This window comes from Myxine glutinosa, chromosome 1 (genome assembly GCF_964187855.1).
Source record: "Myxine glutinosa chromosome 1, kmMyxGlut1.1, whole genome shotgun sequence".
Classification (NCBI taxonomy): Eukaryota; Metazoa; Chordata; class Myxini; order Myxiniformes; family Myxinidae; genus Myxine; species Myxine glutinosa.
In genome coordinates, this window is record NC_136261.1 from 228,073,698 (window position 1) to 228,094,689 (window position 20,992).

Here is a 20,992-nt window from a genome sequence, read left to right on the forward strand (position 1 = left end):
TTTTCCAAACACGATGGAATAATATTTACCGATATGAACAGTGATGTGGCTTTTATTGAAATTCTACAAATACTGTTTAGATTTTGATGATTTGCGTGCGATATGATTCAACGGATGTTTATATAAATCGTTTAAATGGTCATTTGCGCCTCCCAATTAAAGCCCCGCCCACAGGGCAGGTATCGTTGCTAGTTTAATTTAATTTACTCACTCTCGATGTGCTCGTTTCATTTTTCTCTTTCCTCCATCCACATCCGTTTCATATCGAAGCAAAGAATTTAATCAGGGTACCGGCACACAATGGCTTACTCTTTTCAAGAGATGTCGTGGGATCTTTAACATCCCATGATCTCGATGTAGACGGTGTAAGCATCTTTACGTGTCCATCCGAGGGTGGAACGCACAGGTGAAACACCAGGATGGCAGTTTATACCTGGGTCGTGATTCGAACCCAGGCTAGACAGCGTAAAGATGTGCATACCTGTAGACCAGCGTACGCATACACGGCAGGTGGAACACCACCCAGGTTTTATTACGAAATTTGTTAATTACCTCCTGCGCATAGCAACTCTTGCTTTGTGTACGAAACCGACAAGTAGCCTTCCTGGAATTGCCCCATGTTATTATTTGAGGATGGTCATGTAAGGTCTTGTCAAGCCGCAGGGTTTGAGACAAGCACGCACAGACACCGAAAGAGAACTCAGGTGTGTGCGTGGGAACAACCTGCGCTGGTGTGAAGACCTCAACCGCACACCTGACTTCAGAACAAGTGCGAGTACCGAGCGAGGCGGGATGCGCACCGGAACTCGCAGAGACCACCGGTGTGTGTTTGGGTTCGGGCCAGAGTCTGATGTGCACGCCTGCGCTACACCTGTGTGTACAAGGACCGCCCCCTCCAGCTTATCTAACCACTCGTATCCGCATTCCCGTTTCCTTCCCAAGGTGCGGTGACGTCACCGAAGACGATTTCCCGGTCATGAGGTTCGAGTGTCCTCGGTAGGATGGTCTGCGCCTCGAGGTCGACAAGCCCACGCAAGGAATTCCAATACGTACCTGTACCTGTACCTGTGCAATGTCGCACATGAGCGACAGTCAAGGTGAGGTTTCATTTAAAAGTTTGCCATGTATTATATTTACTCTCGCGGTATTTTCTTAATCATTCGTTGAGTTTGCCGTTTATTACTTAAGTCTGGCATGTTTGTTTAGGTGTGGCCGGCACCTGTACGTGATCTTCAAAGTTTCTTTTTAAAAACACCTTTTTCATTCAATCTGGCGAGGGTGACGTGGATCGAGTAACCTGCTTACCTGTTTATTGTCAATTGTACAACTTTTATTTTGTGCTTTTCCTCCTGCACTGATTGATCGCTAATTTAATCGCAATGTGGTTCGAGTTGTTCATTTTAAAATCGTGTTTTTGTGCACGCCATGTTCACCAGGATGGAACAGAAGAAGAAGAACCACCTGATAATCACGGCTTGAAATTTGTTTTTGTTCGTTCACTCGAAAAAGAACGTTTTTTATGGCTTGGCGAAAAATACTTGACTCGTTTGCTAAATAAGTAATTGATTAATACCTCGATTGTGGACTCCATTCCAGCTGAAATGATGAGAATGGCTAGACATTATGGCCTGAAAGTGCTTTACCCCTCACAGGTGGGTGAGGTGAGAACATATACTTTCGATACCATCGTGACCTAAAAATTACTTTTGTGTCGTGGCTTTGTTTTTCACAAGGAAATGTGTTTGTCTCTTGAGGTTTGGAATACTGTCATAAGTCAGGGGACATTCCTCCATTATGGACATGGTGAGATGTACCTGTCACAAGCCAGGGGACATTCCTCCATTGTGGACTCAGTGAGATGTACCTGTCATAAGCCAGGGGACATTCCTCCATTGTGGACTAGGTGAGATGTTCCTGTCACAAGCCAGGGGACATTCCTCCATTGTGGACATGGTGAGATGTACCTGTCATAAGCCAGGGGACATTCCTCCATTGTGGACATGGTGAGATGTACCTGTCATAAGCCAGGGGACATTCCTCCATTGTGGACTAGGCGAGATGTTCCTGTCACAAGCCAGGGGACATTCCTCCATTGTGGACATGGTGAGATGTACCTGTCATAAGCCAGGGGACATTCCTCCATTGTGGACATGGTGAGATGTACCTGTCACAAGCCAGGGGACATTCCTCCATTGTGGACTCGGTGAGATGTACCTGTCATAAGCCAGGGGACATTCCTCCATTGTGGACTTGGTGAGATGTACCTGTCATAAGCCAGGGGACATTCCTCCATTGTGGACTAGGTGAGATGTTCCTGTCACAAGCCAGAGGACATTCCTCAATTGTGGACTAGGTGAGATGTACCTGTCACAAGCCAGGGGACATTCCTCCATTATGGACGAGGTGAGATGTACCTGTCACAAGCCAGGGGACATTTCTCCATTATGGACAAGGTGAGATGTACCTGTCACAAGCCAGGGGGCATTCCTCCATTGTGGACTCTGTGAGATGTACCTGTCACAAGCCAGGGGATATTTCTCCATTATGGACAAGGTGAGATGTACCTGTCACAAGCCAGGGGATATTTCTCCATTGTGGACAAGGTGAGATATACCTGTCACAAGCCAGGGGCATTCCTCCATTGTGGACTAGGTGAGATGTACCGGTCACAAGCCAGGGGATATTCTTCCATTATGGACAAGGTGAGATGTACCTGTCACAAGCCAGGGGACATTTCTCCATTATGGACAAGGTGAGATGTACCTATCACAAGCCAGGGGGCATTCCTCCATTGTGGACTCTGTGAGATGTACCTGTCACAAGCCAGGGGATATTTCTCCATTATGGACAAGGTGAGATGTACCTGTCACAAGCCAGGGGGCATTCCTCCATTGTGGACTCTGTGAGATGTACCTGTCACAAGCCAGGGGATATTTCTCCATTATGGACAAGGTGAGATATACCTGTCACAAGCCAGGGGCATTCTTCCATTATGGACAAGGTGAGATGTACCTGTCACAAGCCAGGGGACATTTCTCCATTTTGGACACGGTGAGATGTACCTGTCACAAGCCAGTGACATTCCTCCATTATAGACTCTGTAAGATGTACCTGTCACAAGGACTGTGAGCAGGTGTGCCTCCTTAACGACCTCGATTAGCAAAATAAATTTTGGTGGTGATTTGACATGGCAAAGTTGATCATTAGGGGACCTGGGTGGGTCAAAGGATCAGGGGTTGGGCAATTTATCTTTTTATTTGCAAGAGCAAGGCTCGTGAAAGAGCGAATTGACTGAGGGTATGATGTGACGGTGGCGCAATCGGGGCAGAATTTGAACACTATAAGCAAGGGAATGGATAAACAGGAAAAAAGGAGAGAGAGATGATGGATGGAAAACAGCAACGTGAAAGGAAGAGTTTTGGACAGGGAAGATTCAATGGAGATAAATAAATATAGTGTGAGGAAGGACGAGGCAGTGTATTTCCTGCTGGGATGTGGTTCCATAGACTGGAGAAGTGAGCAACATAGGAAATGTGGTGCTTAGTCAGCCTAGATTTTGAAAGTTTGACCAGGAGGGTTTTTTTTGAAAGTTTGACTAGCAGAATGCATGCGTCCTCGAATTGCTCGGGTTAGAGACACATGGTGGGGCACAAGGAGAGCAGCACTCCATTGACCTATAGACAAAGGCTTTATAGGCTGAGTCTAGTTCTAGTTTTTCATGGAATGACGGAGGATGCCCACTGCCCAGCGTACATAGGCACATAGCCTTGCGTGATGTGAGGCTAAACTACTTGATATGAATGGAGCACGTGTTGCAGTAGGAATTGAAGGCATGCATGTATTTAGTGTCACGCAAAAGGGAAGGTGAAGGTATGCCTATAATTATTCTTCACAGACCACCAGGGTAGGGTACACGTGCCACATCGTAAGCATTGCTGGCCAACTACCATAGCTGGAAAGGTTGCAACTCTGTGGCAGGGTGCTATAGGTTTGGGCAGTAATTTTGAATTTCCCAGTGTAGTGAACCACAATGGACTACTCTTGCAAAATGCATTGTGGGTCCTTTAATGTCCACCAGCAAATTATTTGTACATTGTACACGCAGTGTAACATTACTCAAAACTATTGTGCACTAATTGTAGCGACCTCCTGGTTGCAAAGCATCATAGACTAGACGGATTTCTGAGAAATGTGAATGTGAGGTGCATTTTTGGGTAAAAGTTGGGAACCTCACTTTTTAACATAAATAGGGTATGCTGAATTTGATTAACCCGGTTCCCAAGCCGAAATTTGAGTTTTTGACCTTCTAATTAGCATAAACAAAATGGCCGCCAAATTGCCATTTTTGGACAATTTCTTTGAACAATCATTTACATATCATGGATATACATGCAGCTCTTTTACTTTAACTTTACAACTTTTACCCCAAAATGCACCTAGAAGCTTATACATGGCCTTTTTTCATAAATCCGTCTCGTCTATGTTATGGTTGGCGACATATTGAAAGAGACATTCAAACTGATATTGAAATTAGACATGATAAAATGGGAAATGGTTTTAATAAGACTGTTTCATGCAACTATTTATTCTAAATTAATTGTACATGGCCATGAAGCACAAACATTCAGGAATGTCACACATGTTGTTTTGCCAAACTACATCAAATTCATACAAGGGGTCTGACCATCACTCTGTTTCTGACAGGCACACATTGATGTGCACCTCGACTCTGAATAGCGACATTTGCAGCGTCGAGTCTTGCATTGCTTCTGGCATGCACAACAAATCATCTCGAGGCAACTTTCTGGGATTGGACTCTGTAACGTCAGAATAGGCTCTAGTCCTGAATCACCACGTTTCCATCCCATTTCCACAGGTGCAGAAAGGTAGAAAGGTCATATGGCACAATTAGCATTTCTCCATACCATGGCTTGATAGTGTACTCGCATCAAATGGAAATGAAGAGCATCACTTGTCGGTGGCATTGCTTATGGTTTACCAGTCTTGGAGAACAACATGTGTCGTGCTGAATCAACAGAGGTTGTTCTGTGCACATTATATATTCTGCAGACGAACGCTTCGGCAGATTTGATTGTCTCCTCTGTAATTTCACCAATGCCCAAGTTCTTCAGCAGTTTATTCAAAACTCAAAAAAAAAAAACTCAAAATTCGGCTTGTGAACCAGGTTAATCGAATTCAGCATACCCTAATTATGTTAAAAAGTGAGGTTCCCAACTTTTACCCAAACATGCACCTAGAAGCTTATACATGGCCTTTTTTCATAAATCCGTCTAGTCTATCAGGGTCATACTTTATACTCAGGGCAGTGCAAGGTCACCGTTCTGACGCAGGATCCTCAACTGAGAGTGCGACTCATGGTGTCCTCTTGTTTTAATTTTTTTTTTTGTTTAAGCTAATTTTTTCTTGGACTACATGATGTTTCATTACATGAAAGATATGCCAGGGAAACGAAACGTATCTTCCAGAACCTTCTCACTTCTGTCTTTAATTGTTTTCTAATTTCTTCTTTCTATTTCATTAATTATTTATTTCTGCCTTGCTTCTTTGTATCATTGTTGCCCCAGCCCCCACGTACGCTAAGCGAAAGCGGTGTTAAGTAATAGGTTCACGTATATCTGTCCGTCCATCTGTCAGATTATGTTCGAGTAAAAACTTCATTTTAATTAAATTTTGTGGTGAGACAGGATGGCCTAGATGTATGCCACTCGCCTCCAAGCTGTCCAGCCTGGGTTTCAATCCCGACCCAGCTATAAACCGTCATCCCGGTGTTTCACAGGCAGGGCGACTCATCAAGGTGTGTGTGACGTCCCTCAGATGTACGTTAAACGGGCATTCCATCTGCAGCATTAGTTGGTGGATGTTAAAGATCCCAAGGTGTCCTTCATGAAAGAGTAGGTGAGCTATTTCCGGCACCATGAACAAATTCCTGCTCGTTATGAACAAATACCAAGAGAGGGCATTGCATCAGTGGCACAACTACTCTTTGAGGGCCAATGTTTGCCAAATTCAGAGCCAAAGTACTCCTAAACTGTAGGTTTGTTTTCCAATTTGTGTTCAAAATATAAAATTCAAATCCTCTTCTTCTTATTCGCTCATATGCAGTACGAGGTTGCGGGGCAGCATCATTGGCTGAGGTAAGTGTTCTATGAACTCTCTAGTTGGTAAATTAAAAAGGGAGGTGAATGGGAGTGGTGGACGATTGAAGGTTGGCAGAAAACTCCGGTTTTGGGAGCTTAACCTGGAAGGCGTACTGGAGGAACGCATGCATTCTGGAGGAGCTGTATATGTTCGGACAGCTGAGAGAGCAGGGGAATAATGAGAGAGATGTGATGGTGGGACACTAGCCCATAGGGGAAAGCAGTTACTCCAATGAGATATGGACAAAAGCCTTGTAGATTGTGAGTAGTTCTGATTTTCCCTGGAATTACCTGGGCTGAGGATGCTGAGTCTGCGGCTGACTTTGGAGCCCAGCTTTACCATTTGGTAGGCCCATAAGAGGCCACGGCTGATGGTGAGGCCTAAAGGTCAAGAGGCTGAACCTCTTGCAATGTCTGACCATGGAAATACTCGTAGATACCTAGTGTTGTTTGACTTCTTGAGTAACATGGTGACTGAAATTTGCCAGAATTGAAAGACCTGTCCCATTTATCAGACCTGCATCGAATACATTCCACATCAACAGATTGAGACACAGCTGCTCTCTATCTGTCTGTATGACAGCTCATATTTAGGTCTGGAATCCAACCCATACTGCTAAGCTCAAAGGCAATTACGCTGCCTCTGAGCTATCTTGTCTGATTTGTGAATGCCATAAATAAATATATGGTGACTTTCTGCAAATAAAAGTACGAGAGTGGTGTTTCTTAAATTGTGACCTTAGCTACATTTTTCGACTCCTGAATTCCTGTCGAGTTTGTAGAATGTTTGGCTGGGACATTTACTGAATAAAGTGCCTTCAGAAAGTTTTCACACACCTTGACTTTTTTTTACACATTGTTGTTAAGCCTGAATTTTGAAATGGATTAAAATGAGATTTGTTTTGTCACTGATCTACACATAATACCCCATAATGTCATAGTGCAATTTTTTTTTTTAGAAATTTTTTACAAAATAATAAAAAATGAAATGCAGAAATATCTAATTTACACAAATATTCAACCTTCTGAGTCAATACTTACATATTGAATCAATACTCCTGAGTCAATACATTCCGGCATACTTGCAACACCCTGAGCAGCAATTACAGCTTCGAGTATTCTTGGGTATGTCTGTATTGGCTTTGCACATCTGGATTTGGGGGGTTTCTCCCATTCTTCGTTACAGATTTGCTCAATCTGTCAAGTTGGATGTGGAGCATCGGTGAACATCAATCTTCAAGTCTTTTCAATAGATCCTAAATGGTATATAAAGTCTGGCCTTTGGCTGGGCCACTCAAGGACTTTCATGTTCTTGTTCTGAAGCCATTCCAGTGTTGCTTTGGCTGCATGCTTGGAGTCATTATCCTGTTGGAATGTAAATCTTCGCTGCAGTCCAAAGCCTTTTGCACTCTGAAGTAGGTTCTCCTCAAGGATTTGCCTGTATTTAGCTCCATTCATTGTTCCCTCTATCCTTGCAAGTCTCCCAGTCCCTGCCACTCAAAAAGCATCCCCATAGCATGATGCTGCCACCACCATGCTTCACTGTAGAGATGGTGTTGGATGGGTGATGAGCTGTGCTTGGTTTCCACATACAGCTTTACATGCAGGAGAAATAGTTCAATTTTCCTCTCATCAGACCACAGAATCTTTTGTCTCATGCTCTTGTCTCATGCTCTTGTCTCATGACTCTCAGTCTTTCATGTGCCTTTTTGCAAACTCCACTCATGCTGTCATGTGCCTTTTTTCAAGAGTAGCAACCGTCTGGCCACTCTCCCATAATGCTTAGATTTTTTGAAGTGCTGCAGAGACAGGTGGTTTTTCTGGCAGGTTCTCCAATCTCAGCCAAGGAACTATGTAGTTCTGTCAGTGGTCATTCGGTGATTGGTCACCTCCATGACAAAGGTCCTTCTTGCCCCTGGTTGCTGAGTTTGGTTGGATGGCGAGCTCTAAGAAGAATCTAGGTAGTTCCATTTTCTTTCCATTTCATAATGATGGAACTCTCTTGGGAACTTTCAACACTCTAGAAATTGTTTTATCCCCTTCCCCAGATCACAATTATATCACATAGGTCTCAGGACAGTTCCTTGGACTTCATGGTCGAGTTTCTGCTCTGACATGCACTGTCAACTGTGGGGCCTTGTATAGAAGCGTGTTTCTTTCTAAATCATGTCCAATCAATTAAATTGGCCACAGGTGAACTCTAATAAAGTTGTTAGAGACATCTCAAGGATGATCAAAGGAAAATGGATGCACCTGAGCTCAATTTGGAGTGTCGTAACAAAGGCGTTGAATACTTATTGACTCGACATTTCAGCTTTTCATTTTTAATTATTTTGTAAAAATTTCTAAAGAAAAACAATTCTACTTTGACATTATGGGGCATTATGTGTAGATCAGTGACAAAAACCTCAACTTAAACCATTTTAAATTCGGGCTGTAACACAACAAAATGTGAAAATGTCAAGGGGTGTGAATACTTTCTGAAGGCACTGTATGAACCTGTTTATGCACTTTTGCTGGCATTGGCAAGGCGAAGTTTTAAATTCCCATCCACCCCTCACTCCCACCCTTTATCCCTGTCCTTCTCATACAAATATGTGGTCATGCATTATTGAGCAAGCAATTTTCACACCCAAAAGCATGTTTTGTGCAAAGCTATAAACTGCGCTACAGACTCACTTTCAAATGACTATTTTTTTAAATGCATTTTGATAAAATGGTTACTAAAAAAACTGTTGATATCCTATTTTATTTAGAACTTTTCGTGTTATTGTAAAATTATTTGTCTTAACAAGGATCCACTGGATTTCACAAGGTGAGCAGAGATAAAATGGACAACGCACCCCCTGAAAGAGGGTTCTGTTAGGTATGCCTTATTAAGAGGGTTTAGTAATATTTTGCAGCACAGTAGCAATCCATTTAGATTAACTCCATGCTGAAATCCATCTCCATCCTGGTGTTATGCTATTATATTTAGTGTTGTTACTTTTGTAATGAGAAGTGGGTTTGGAAAAACGCCACAATAAAGTTATCTTAACATGGATATACACCTTAACACGCAACCTCCTTGGCAGGGACAATCCCCTTGGGTGGGGAATAAGTGAAATCTCCACAACCTCAATCGTATCACCCTTGGTCTGCCTGTCAAGTTTGGTTGCGATTGGATAAGTAACGATTGAATGTATCGCGGTCAAAAATCATCAGGCAGGCAGACAGGCAGACAGGCAGACAGACAGACACCAAGTTGCATATTTTAGTATGGTTATTTGATCTATGCGTTTGTTTGATAACCTGCTCTTCTTGTATTTTGCATATGTGTTCTACATTTCAAAAGAGATGTGAGACCAAATGTCTCATCCACTTTCACTCTTATCAGTGCACAATAAACATTCCTTAGGTTCCTATTCCTAAGTTATGAGGGTGATTCAAGGTTAACCTGCGCTTTGAGTTTAAGATGTGAAAATAAAGTGGAGTTGAGGAATATTCAATACTGAAGGTACATCAATTTGTGTATCAGCAAGCTTGAAGCCGAAGCCTCATCTGCTGTGCAACTATGCTAATTCGTGGCACCTTCATTTTTTAGCTCACCTGAAACAGTTCAGGGGAGCTTATGCGATGGTGTGTCATCTGTCCGTCAGTCTGTCAGTCCGTAAACACTTGCAACTTCTTCTCCGAAACCGCTGATGGGATTGTGACCAAACTTGGCACAATGATATATTTGGTATGTTGCAACTCAATTTGTTCACGGCATTTTAAAAAATGGAGGTCTAAGGGGGTCTACAGGGGGTTGCCCCCCAAAATAGGTATTTGCTTTTGTTTTCTCAGAAACTAACCCTAACCCTAACCCTAACACTATTTTGATGAAACTTGACCACAACCTTCATCACTGGTGATGTGCCGTTTGCTTCTGGCATTTAAAAAATCGGGGTCTATGGGGGGGGGGGGGGTTCCCCCAAAATAGTTATTTGCCGTCATCTCAGGAACTACACACGCAATTCTGATGAAATTGATGAACAATTCCGATTAAAGGTATATGGGGTGGGGGGGATTTGCCCCTCCCCCCCCCCCCCCCAGAATGGGTATTTTTGTGTCTGTTTAAAGTCTTATGATTACATTAGTATGATTTTACATGCTGCCCTGTCTTCTAGCAGCCATTGAAATTGGTTCAAAATACCATGATACTGTTTAAAATACCTTTAGTCAGTGTAGTATACTACTTTATTCTACCAGGTGAGCGCTTGGGGGTATTGCCCCTATTTTTAAATATGGATCTTCCCAATTACAATTTTTTGGTTGTAAGTTCTCTATTTTTTTTTGAGGTATTACTCTACTCTCTGATTCTGATGTACCATATTCTGTTATAGAGCATCAGTGCTGCCAAAGCAGTTTCTTGGCAGGGGTTATACTGGGTGGTTTGCCATTGGCTTTCCTGGCAGTAGTTATGGAAGGACTTTGGAATTTGGCCAGGATGCCGGCGGTACTACGCCTACTCTTCACGTAGTACACCGTGGGTCTTTAACATCTACCAACTAATGTTGGCAGATCGGATGCCCAGTTTAATGTCTATCTGAGAAACGCATTGTTGAATCATTCTGCCTGTGAAACACCAGGATGACAATTTAGAGCTACGCAATTTAGAGATGAGTGTGCATACCTCTGGGCAATCCTGCCAACTCATTACCGTATTAAACCTACTTATTCGATCCATTGGTGTGTAAACTCCTGAAATATAGAAGCATACCCTCCTAGAAATTATTTGGACAAGTACATAGCCATGTGATGATCTATGCTTTCATACCTTCATTATTTTGAAATTTGATGCCAACTGATGCTCCTTCACTGATTCGAAGATTGAAATTTCACAATGATAAATTGAATAACAAAAACTGTCATCCTGGTCCTTTGAATGCAGAGCCATGCTGTCCAGTGTGCTGCCCATAACATAGGGTGGTAACTGGAGTACTTTTCCTGATGGACATTTACATTTTTTGCAATAGAAAGCCATTTTGTACCAGAACCCAAGCAAAATTATACATTCCTACCCGAACGTTCAGTGTGCACTCATCTTTGAGTCTGCCGGGGCAGAGGCACAGCCACACTCTCAGAAATGATGTTTTCAGCAGCTAAATGCTGCATATGAATGAAGGATTGCTTCCACATTTCAATTTTATTATACAGCTTTGCTGCAATATTGTGCACATTAATGTGGCAGTTTTTTTTGTTTACAAAGCCTAGGCTCATGGAAGAGCAGGAAAGTATCATGGAGAGAAGAAAGGCAACATAAAGACAGTGGGACAACATTTGGATCGAACGATCAAGTGAATGAATGAATGAATGATGAAAGAAAGGAGAGCAGAGAGGGAAGGAACATAGCTTGGCTAGCGGAGGGTTACCCAATTGCCAAAAACCAACTATTCGACATGAGTAATATTTGAGTCACACAACCTGTTTGCACATGAGCAGGTTGATAATCCATTTCCAATTCTCATCTATTTTTAAAGTTTTTGCACCACTTGAGCATATCGCTGCATGACACACATTACCACATATACATTTGAGCTTTTTTGACATTTTCATTCATCAGAAAGCGTTACACAACACTTTCCCACAGTACATGACACACTGTTTGCCACCAGCTTTAAAATGCCCAAAATTGTCAGTGCTGTGGTCAGATCATTTAACACATCTGGTTTTGCCAGTTGATGCCACTACCATGCAACAAACTGTCAGTAATGTCATTGTTTTACAATGATCAACAAAAAAGAGCAATTAGAGATTGCAGACCCTCGCCAGGACGTGTTTTTAGTGGTTTTTAAGGATTTTGTGTTAAAACAAATATAGCGGCTGAACCACGTGACATGATGACGTCATTATTATTATTTTTCTCCACCAATTTATCCATAGATGGTGTTGGCTTAGCGGTTAGGGTGCCGGCTTGGGATCCAAGGATCCTGGGTTTGAATCCTGGTCGATCGCTGAATTAACGCCGGGGGGGTTGACTCAGCCTGTCATCCTTCCGAGGTCGGCAAATTGAGTACCAGCTTGCTGGGATGAATGATCACGGTGTGTACCCCGATTTAGAATAGGTACACCGTATCCCTGTGCATCGTAAGAGCGTGACCAAGGGTTGGCGTCAGGAAGGGCATCCGGCCATAAAAACATTGCCTCAAATAGGGAACCATGAGGTCATGGGGCCCGCAAGGCTAACCCCCGCTCTAGCGGGGAAAATGGCCTTAAAACGATCATTCATTCTCATTCATTCAATTTATCCATAGATGATGCTCAATAAATTTAATCTTTATCGGATTAAGTTTTGTACTTGTCAAATTATGACATATCATAATGGAGGTACCTATGACATCATCATTAACATGTTATTTCCCATGCAGAGTTCTTTACAATGAGCCATGTTTAAATTTTTTATGTGCAGCGCTTTCGGAGATATAGAGGTGCAATTTTTTCGGTTTTCCAAGATGGCGCCCGTACCACGTGACCTATGACGTCATACCTATCATTACAAAATTGTACAGGAGGAGGTGCGCCTATGGTGAAAATTTCCTGTCAATCGGACCAACGGTTGCAGAGAAAATCATGTTTATTCTGTGTGGACACACAGACAGACAAACGGACTCACATGCAATACCCTCTCGTCTGGCGCCGGTAATAACAGAGTGAAGACTAACTTTGAACCACTCTTGTACATGAAGAAGCTCTACTTTTGAATTCATTGTTTGAGTTGAGCTTTTCTTTATATGAGCCAAATTTGACTCTAACCCTGTTTACCCTACTGACTGCTTCACTTTACTTTATTTTTATTGTTGCAATTTGGGAGTGTTGCCTTTTATAAGTAAGCATTTTTTGTACCAAAGTTTTTACAGATGTAATTTTTGTACCCAGGTTTTTACAGATGGAATTTTTGTACCCATGTTTTTACAGATGGAATTTTTGTCCCCAAGTTTTTACAGATGGAATTTTTGTACCCATGTTTTTACAGCTGGAATTTTTGTACCCATGTTTTTACAGATGGAATTTTTGTCCCCAAGTTTTTACAGATGGAATTTTTGTACCCATGTTTTTACAGCTGGAATTTTTGTACCCATGTTTTTACAGATGGAATTTTTGTCCCCAAGTTTTTACAGATGGAATTTTTGTCCCCAAGTTTTTACAGATGGAATTTTTGTACCCATGTTTTTACAGCTGGAATTTTTGTACCCATGTTTTTACAGATGGAATTTTTGTCCCCAAGTTTTTACAGATGGAATTTTTGTACCCATGTTTTTACAGCTGGAATTTTTGTACCCATGTTTTTACAGATGGAATTTTTGTACCCATGTTTTTACAGATGGAATTTTTGTCCCCAAGTTTTTACAGATGGAATTTTTGTACCCATGTTTTTACAGCTGGAATTTTTGTACCCATGTTTTTACAGATGGAATTTTTGTCCCCAAGTTTTTACAGATTGAATTTTTGTACCCATGTTTTTACAGCTGGAATTTTTGTACCCATGTTTTTACAGATGGAATTTTTGTCCCCAAGTTTTTACAGATGGAATTTTTGTCCCCAAGTTTTTACAGATGGAATTTTTGTACCCATGTTTTTACAGCTGGAATTTTTGTACCCATGTTTTACAGATGGAATTTTTGTCCCCAAGTTTTTACAGATCGAATTTTTGTACCCATGTTTTTACAGCTGGAATTTTTGTACCCATGTTTTTACAGATGGAATTTTTGTCCCCAAGTTTTTACAGATGGAATTTTTGTACCCATGTTTTTACAGCTGGAATTTTTGTACCCATGTTTTTACAGATGGAATTTTTGTCCCCATGTTTTTACAGATGGAATTTTTGTACCCATGTTTTTACAGATGGAATTTTTGTACCCAAGTTTATACAGCTGGAATTTTTGTACCCAAGTTTTTACAGATGGAATTTTTGTACCCAAGTTTTTACAGATGGAATTTTTGTACCCATGTTTTTACAGATGGAATTTTTGTCCCCAAGTTTTTACCGATGGAATTTTTGTCCCCAAGTTTTAACAGATGGAATTTTTGTACCCATGTTTTTACAGCTGGAATTTTTGTACCCATGTTTTTACAGATGGAATTTTTGTCCCCAAGTTTTTACAGATTGAATTTTTGTACCCATGTTTTTACAGATGGAATTTTTGTACCCATGTTTTTACAGATGGAATTTTTGTCCCCAAGTTTTTACAGATGGAATTTTTGTCCCCAAGTTTTTACAGATGGAAGTTTTGTACCCATGTTTTTACAGCTGGAATTTTTGTACCCATGTTTTTACAGATGGAATTTTTGTCCCCAAGTTTTTACAGATGGAATTTTTGTACCCAAGTTGACCCAGATACAATAAAACCAAACCTTGATGTACGTCCTGCAGTCATGCATAGACCAGCATCGCACGTAGGTAATATATGCGGGTGTTGTAACCAGACCTGGATTAAGGTGTTTGTGAGTCTGTTGATACTAGAACTCATGGTCCTGACCCCACCCCACCCCCATTTCCCCTTTCCCTCTCCTCTGAACAACCATTCTAGCTACCATAAATATTTTTGAGTAAGAATGCATATTGAGAAGCCTGTAAGGCTAATGTTGTTAATAGGTATGATCGACCAAAAGTAGCTGTGTTTTTTACACTACATAAATTATTTAATCATTCATACGAGTCTTTGATGATACTTTAATGGCCACAATAAATCTTTGGGTCTGCCGGGAAATCATTTTGGCCCAATTGTTTCACGAATCAGCTGGCATTCGATTATAGCTTGCTCGGGATCCAAACCCAGGCGAGACAGCTTAGATAGCGAGTGTGCATACCTCTATCGTCAAGGTTATCCTGTCAGTGCATTTCATCACTTGCGCAGTCACAAAATTTGTCAACGTAACTTGGTGGCAGCAAATGGATGATTATGCCAAGAAAGTTTCATATAGTTCACTATTTTGATCTCTATGCTGAGCAGTGTCATGGTTTTCAACCTGTCTTCACCCATAGTTGAGCATCATGAGCCTTAGATGTGATTGATATGGGTTAAGGACTTCTTATCACTACTTGTGGACACTGGCATTGTCAGATAAAGCAAAGAAGACGTTCGGTAATGCTTCCAAGCCGACTTGGTGGCCTATTTTAGCTCACCTGGAACGTAGTTCCGGGGAGCTTGTGTGATGGTGCGTCATCTGTCTGTCCGTCCGTCCATCTGTTCGTAAACACTTGGAACTACTTCCCTAAAACCTCTGATTGGATTGTGACCAAACTTGACACAAATTATATTTGGTATGTTCCAACTCAAGTTTGTTCACAGCTTGAAAAACATTGGGGTATAAGGGGATCTACGGGGGGATAATGAGGGTGATCATGCAGACAAATATAACTGAACTCAGCCATGATATATCTTGAGCAAACGACATTTCTAAGTTGACCTCCAAAGCCAGTCGCCTACAGGGAATCTTCCATCATGCAAAGTCCTTCCTTGGCACACCTGAACTGTTATCCACCGACAAGGCCCTAATCTGCACCTTGATGAATTACTGCTCTCTTCTCTGGCTTGGTTCCATTGCCTCACTCCTTGCTCAGCTTGACCTCATGGAAACAAAGTCCTTTAAGATCATTGGAATCTCTGGTGATAAAGCCGAGTCTATGAACCTGTCTCTTTCATATCGCAGACAGGTTGATGGTCTCTGTCTTCGACCACCTCCTTTGTGGTCTTGCACCCTCTGCTCTTTCTATGCTTTGCTCCCCCTCTAGGTTTCTGCAGGGTGCATGCATTCCACCAGCAAACCCCTCCCTCCACCCCCTCTCCTTCTGATGAAACTCCCAAAATCCAAAATCTCTACTTTCCTCTATTCATTAGTTCCTCTCTTTCCACACCCATGGAACCAACTTCCACATTGTCTTCAAATATCCTTCCTACTTCCAGTTCTTCAATACAGCTGTTCACCACCATCTCAGATCATCCCCTATCCAAAGCGCTGATTAGTTTAAAATTGAATTCGCTGCTCAGAATGTTTTGCATCTTGTCAACATAATAACATTTGTTCATAACTATGACTACAGATCCTTTGTTGGGTTTGCATATAAATGTACAATATGTTACCCTTGAGGCCTTGTACAGCTGCCAGTTGAAATTGCATGCAAAAATGATTTCACACGTGGGGCCTGTTGCAGTTGCAACATTGTTAATCCATGTCCACAATAGTTGGTGCCCCAGATGACCCTTAAATGGCAAGTGCAAATTTCCCCCTCCATGATGATTATTAAGTAGCTAGTTGTGTTTTTATCAGCATTATTACAGTGAGATGGTAATTCTTTTGAATAATAGCTCAGTTTCCAGATTATTGGAATTTTATCCATCACCTGGAATTGAACCCACAAACTTTCTGATGTTTGTCAAGTATCCGCACCATTAGGGCACCACCGTACCCATGGTCATTGACTGTGCTTTTCAACATGCCTTTTTCAGATCAGTACCATAGTTGTTTGTAGATAGTATAGTTGCAAAGTGCAAGTGTTACTGGATTTTGGAATAGATTTGGGTATTGTTCTGCTTGTAATTGAGGAATTGTCACTGGTATTACCTACAGAGACCTTTTTTTTTCACTGGGAGGGGGTGGGAGTTTGGTTATTCAATTGCCCTTGTAGATTTGGGGTGGGGTATTGATGCCAACTGTCTCCAAGGTCCTTTAGGACTGTCCTGAAGACAGGTGAAATATTATTTCGCTAATGGTGAATTGGTTTTAGCCTGCAACTCGATTTCCTACCAACCTAAACCCATAATATCACTGAATAAAAGGACTGTTGAACCGGTCTAGGTCCAGTACAATTGAACCCGTCTAGCAGAATGGCCGAGAGGTATTTGCACTCGCCTCTAAGCAGTCTAGCCTGTGTTCAAATCCGGACCCAGATATAAACTGTCATCCCCATGTTTCACAAGTGGGTCGATTCATCAATGTGTGTGCTGTCCCTCGGATTGACTTCAAGCATTATTTTGGTGACGTGAAAGATCCCACGGTGTCCTTCACGAAGAGTAAGCGAACTATCACCAGCACCCTGAAAAATTCCAAATTCTTAACGCAAACTACTGCTGGGAAGGCAGTATAATCCTTACCAAGAAACTGCCTCACCAACACTGACATTCTGTAACAGAGTATGGTGCATTAGAATCGGAGACAATCAAACCTCATGTAACTAGAACGACGCTCTTCGACGTCACGACGTCGACCGATATGCCTCTGCCCACATTATTACATCATTGTAATACTTGTACTAAGTTTGATTTAAATCCATTCAGCCATTCTCAAGTTATAGACCTATTACAGACTCTGACCTTTGACCTTTCACCTCTTGACGCCAAAATCTAATCAGTTCATCGTTACATCATTCTACATAACTGTACCAAATTTGGGCAGAATCCCTTCACTGGTTCACAAGTTATCGCGGTAACAGGATTTTTACTTAACATGACCTATGACCTCTGACCTTTGACCTTTGACCTCGTGCGCCCAAAATCTAATCAGTTCATCGTTGCCTCATTATACGTACCTGCACCAAGTTTGACTAATGGCGCCTTTTCATTGCACAGAACGGTACGGTACGGTAATCCCTGTGTCGTTTTTCCATCGCACAATAGAACCGTGAAAATAGGCGGAGTTATCTAAAGTGACGGAAAGAAAAAACCCGCCCAAAACGGTCTGCAGTATTGCTAGCTCCACCCATAGGTCTGGGTTTGGCTCGCCTGGTACCTATCCATAGCAGGAACCAAATTTAGCACGGGTACTTAGGTACGGTACGGTTCGCTTGGCGATGGAAAAACGGATTTTGGTTACGGTACGGTACGGGACCGCGGTGGAAAAGCGCCATAAGATCCCTTCAGCCGTTCTCAAGTTATCGCAGAAACGAAAACATATCACGGACGGACGGATGGACAACCTGAAAACATAATGCACCTTGACGGCGACGGCATACAAATGCTTGTACTGTATATATTTATTACCTGTGACACCGAAAATAGGTGGAGGTTATGTTTTCACCCCTGTCTGTCTCTCTGTCTGTGAACAAAATATCTCAAAACGTTGTGGACGGATTTGGACGAAATTTGGTGGACAGGTTGTGTACGTGACAAGGACGGAATTATTAGATTTTGGTGATGATCCGGATATGGAATCAGTTCCGAGAATTTTTTTAAGTGATTCTTCACCATTGAGTGATGGGGCTGTGAATGATATATATCAGGATATCTCAAAAAGTTATGGACGGATTCGGACAAAACGGGGTGAACAGGTTGGGTGTATGAAAAGGACGAATCGATTCGATTTTGGTGAAGATCCGAATCTGGGTACGAGAACCTTTTAATTAATAACGTGGTTTTTCACCATTGAGCGATTGGGCAAAAAACGATATATAGCACGGTATCTCAAAAGGTTGTGGACGGAGTTGAATAAAACCTGGTGGATAAGTTGGGTACGGGACAAGAACAAGACGATTTGATTTTTGAGGTTCAGATCCAGATCCGGCCTACGAGTGGGATACAAAACATGAACTGCTGAGCCTGGCGGAGGTTTGCGCTCTACCGAGTGCTGGTCTAGTTCTAACGGCTTTGACTCAAAGGGTCATTCATACAATCATTGATCACACACAGCACATCAAGCATGAGTAAAGTTACATTTCGTTTTGTGATCTAAAAGTCGTCCCACATATGTGTATTTGCATCGTGCAAAAACAGTAACCAGTAATTTTTGGGTTCTGTCATTTTGAGTTAATTTGGGTTCTGTTTGTCATTTGGGTTCTGTTCTGTCTGTTTGTTCTGTTCTGTTTGTTCTGTTCTGTTCTGTCTGTTTGTTTGTCACTTTGGTTCTGTTCATTTTGGGTTCTGTCAGTAGTAACAAATTATGGTCATCCATGGAAATGAAAACACCAAACAAACTGTCTTAAGTAAGTTGGACATGGCCTCCTTTATAGGTGCCTCTCTGTGCATGGGCTCATCTGGTGAATCCATGCTGAAACCAGCATCATGTATGTGAAAGAAGCAGAACCCGTTCCTTGAGCATTGCTTGCTTGGAGCATGCAGCGTGAACACTCTAGATTGTCCAGATGCCGTGTATTGAGGACGTTGTATTGAGGAACACACTCTGCAAAGAACTCGTTAGATCACAGGCGCAGGTCGGTTGTGAAGGAATTGGAAGCCCTTTTCTTCTCTAAGCCTACTCCCTCTGCACTGCACCTATGTGAACAAGCTTTTACCTCCAAGTTTTACCCAAGCTGCCAGCCATTTATACAGCAACCTCACTTTCTCATTCCAGTCTCATCAGCACCACATCTCTTGAGACTCTACTGTATGAAGTGAGTTTCCACCCTTCTGAGACTCGGCAATTCCTTTTAGGGCAAGTGCCGGGTGAAAGACGTGGCTACGTTTACAACACGTCACGCCTGAGGCCTATAGGAAAAGTCCAAGTTGACCCCTCTCCATTTTCTCAACTGTGACGCCAGGGTCGGAAAGGATCCCTGACCGATGAAAACCTTGTCAGGCCAATTTGTTCCACAAAAGGAAATGCACAACTGAGAGGTGAGATAAACCTGCATGCAGTTTAGGCTAATATCCCCAAGTCACACCCTCACATCCTCACAAACCACATTACAAAGTCCTTAACTACTGCGAACAACATTGTCAACTATATTGTACAATTAACATTTCTACACGCATTGATTGAATCATTTTGACTCCATGTGACGAATTTGTTTTGGCTACTCATGTAGCTGCATCACATGCCACGTCCAGAATGATCCACGTGTTTCTGTTCCCAGTTTCGAGAGGCTCACATGAGCAGAAGACTTTGCTTAATATAATTGTAATTGAAGTTAATTACAGTTGTCAGATTTTTGAAGTCGTAATTTGGACGTTCCTGATTCATTTGCGTCTCGCAGCGATTCCCAGAGGCAAATTGCTCAATCGAAGTAACCCTTGTTGTGGCATTTCCAGTGATGTCATTATTTCAAACGATGTAATGGGAATATCTCATTTCAACTTGTACAGTTGTAGGCATCACTGCGCAGCAGCAGTGATTGTTTCACGAGCAAAGGAGTAATTTTGCACATGGCATAGAGGCCAAATTTTTTGTTTTTGTTTTGTGTGCCGTCTGTGTGCACTACGTAAAGCCTTTCCATTGGCTGTTTGGAAAGCGTACACACATGTTGTCAGCTGAGAGCATCTGGAAAGAAATGCTAAATTGTTATACAGTCCTTTATATATTTTAGCTGTGATGCAAATGGCCAAAAGATATCACTTGTTTTCTGTGATTAAAGAGTAAGGTTGCTGTTTGGAGCTCCGTCCAAAGTCAAATTGAGATTATGTGTATCTGCTCAGATCTATCTGTGACGTCCAAGGCAGCTGGAGTGGAACGAGGACAATGGCGATGGATGTACGAACATGTCCTTGTTGGCTCCGTCTTTGGTGTGGGCTTCCACAACCTGGGCAAGTTTCCCGAGCTTACGATGAAGAATGGAGGAAGTGAGTTGATGATGATTTATTGCTTTTGTTGGTTTTCAATTTGAATATGTAGTTCTCATGTCATTCAAGATGGTTCATCTCTATTTCCTGTCTGTGGAAATGTGTATTACCTTGTATGGTTACATTGTGTTAACTGTTTTTGGGTAGCAGGGTAGCTGTTTTTCAGCTACCTCAGGAAGTGACGTCCCTGCCCTAATGCGAGTCCCGGGCTCAGCCTGCTCCAGCTGACAGGACCTGATATGGGCCAATTGTCCAGGGTAACAGATTACCACTACCTTGTGGGGGAAGCCTCTTTAAGCTAAGAATATGAGGACACTTAGATAT

At 42.1% G+C, this 20,992-nt stretch overlaps 1 protein-coding gene across 6 annotated transcripts in view; it reads left to right on the forward strand.

The window, feature by feature from the left end:
• Positions 1-701: 701 nt before the first annotated feature.
• Positions 702-20,992, forward strand: part of LOC137434734 (sodium- and chloride-dependent glycine transporter 1) — an 85,547-nt gene continuing 65,256 nt past the window's right edge. For 2 of the 6 annotated variants that reach the window (XR_013624576.1, XR_013624577.1), the window contains exons 1-2: positions 944-1,097; positions 20,525-20,668. Coding sequence is in view for 4 of the 6 variants with exons in the window: in XM_078784568.1 (XP_078640694.1) it covers positions 1,073-1,097; positions 20,525-20,668 (169 nt within the window). In the remaining 2 variants the exon portion in view is untranslated. Of the gene's footprint in view, positions 822-942; positions 1,098-19,600; positions 19,727-20,524; positions 20,669-20,992 lie in introns of those variants that run through there. The other 4 variants (XM_078784568.1, XM_078784581.1, XM_078784586.1 and 1 more) reach the window with 4 other exon arrangements.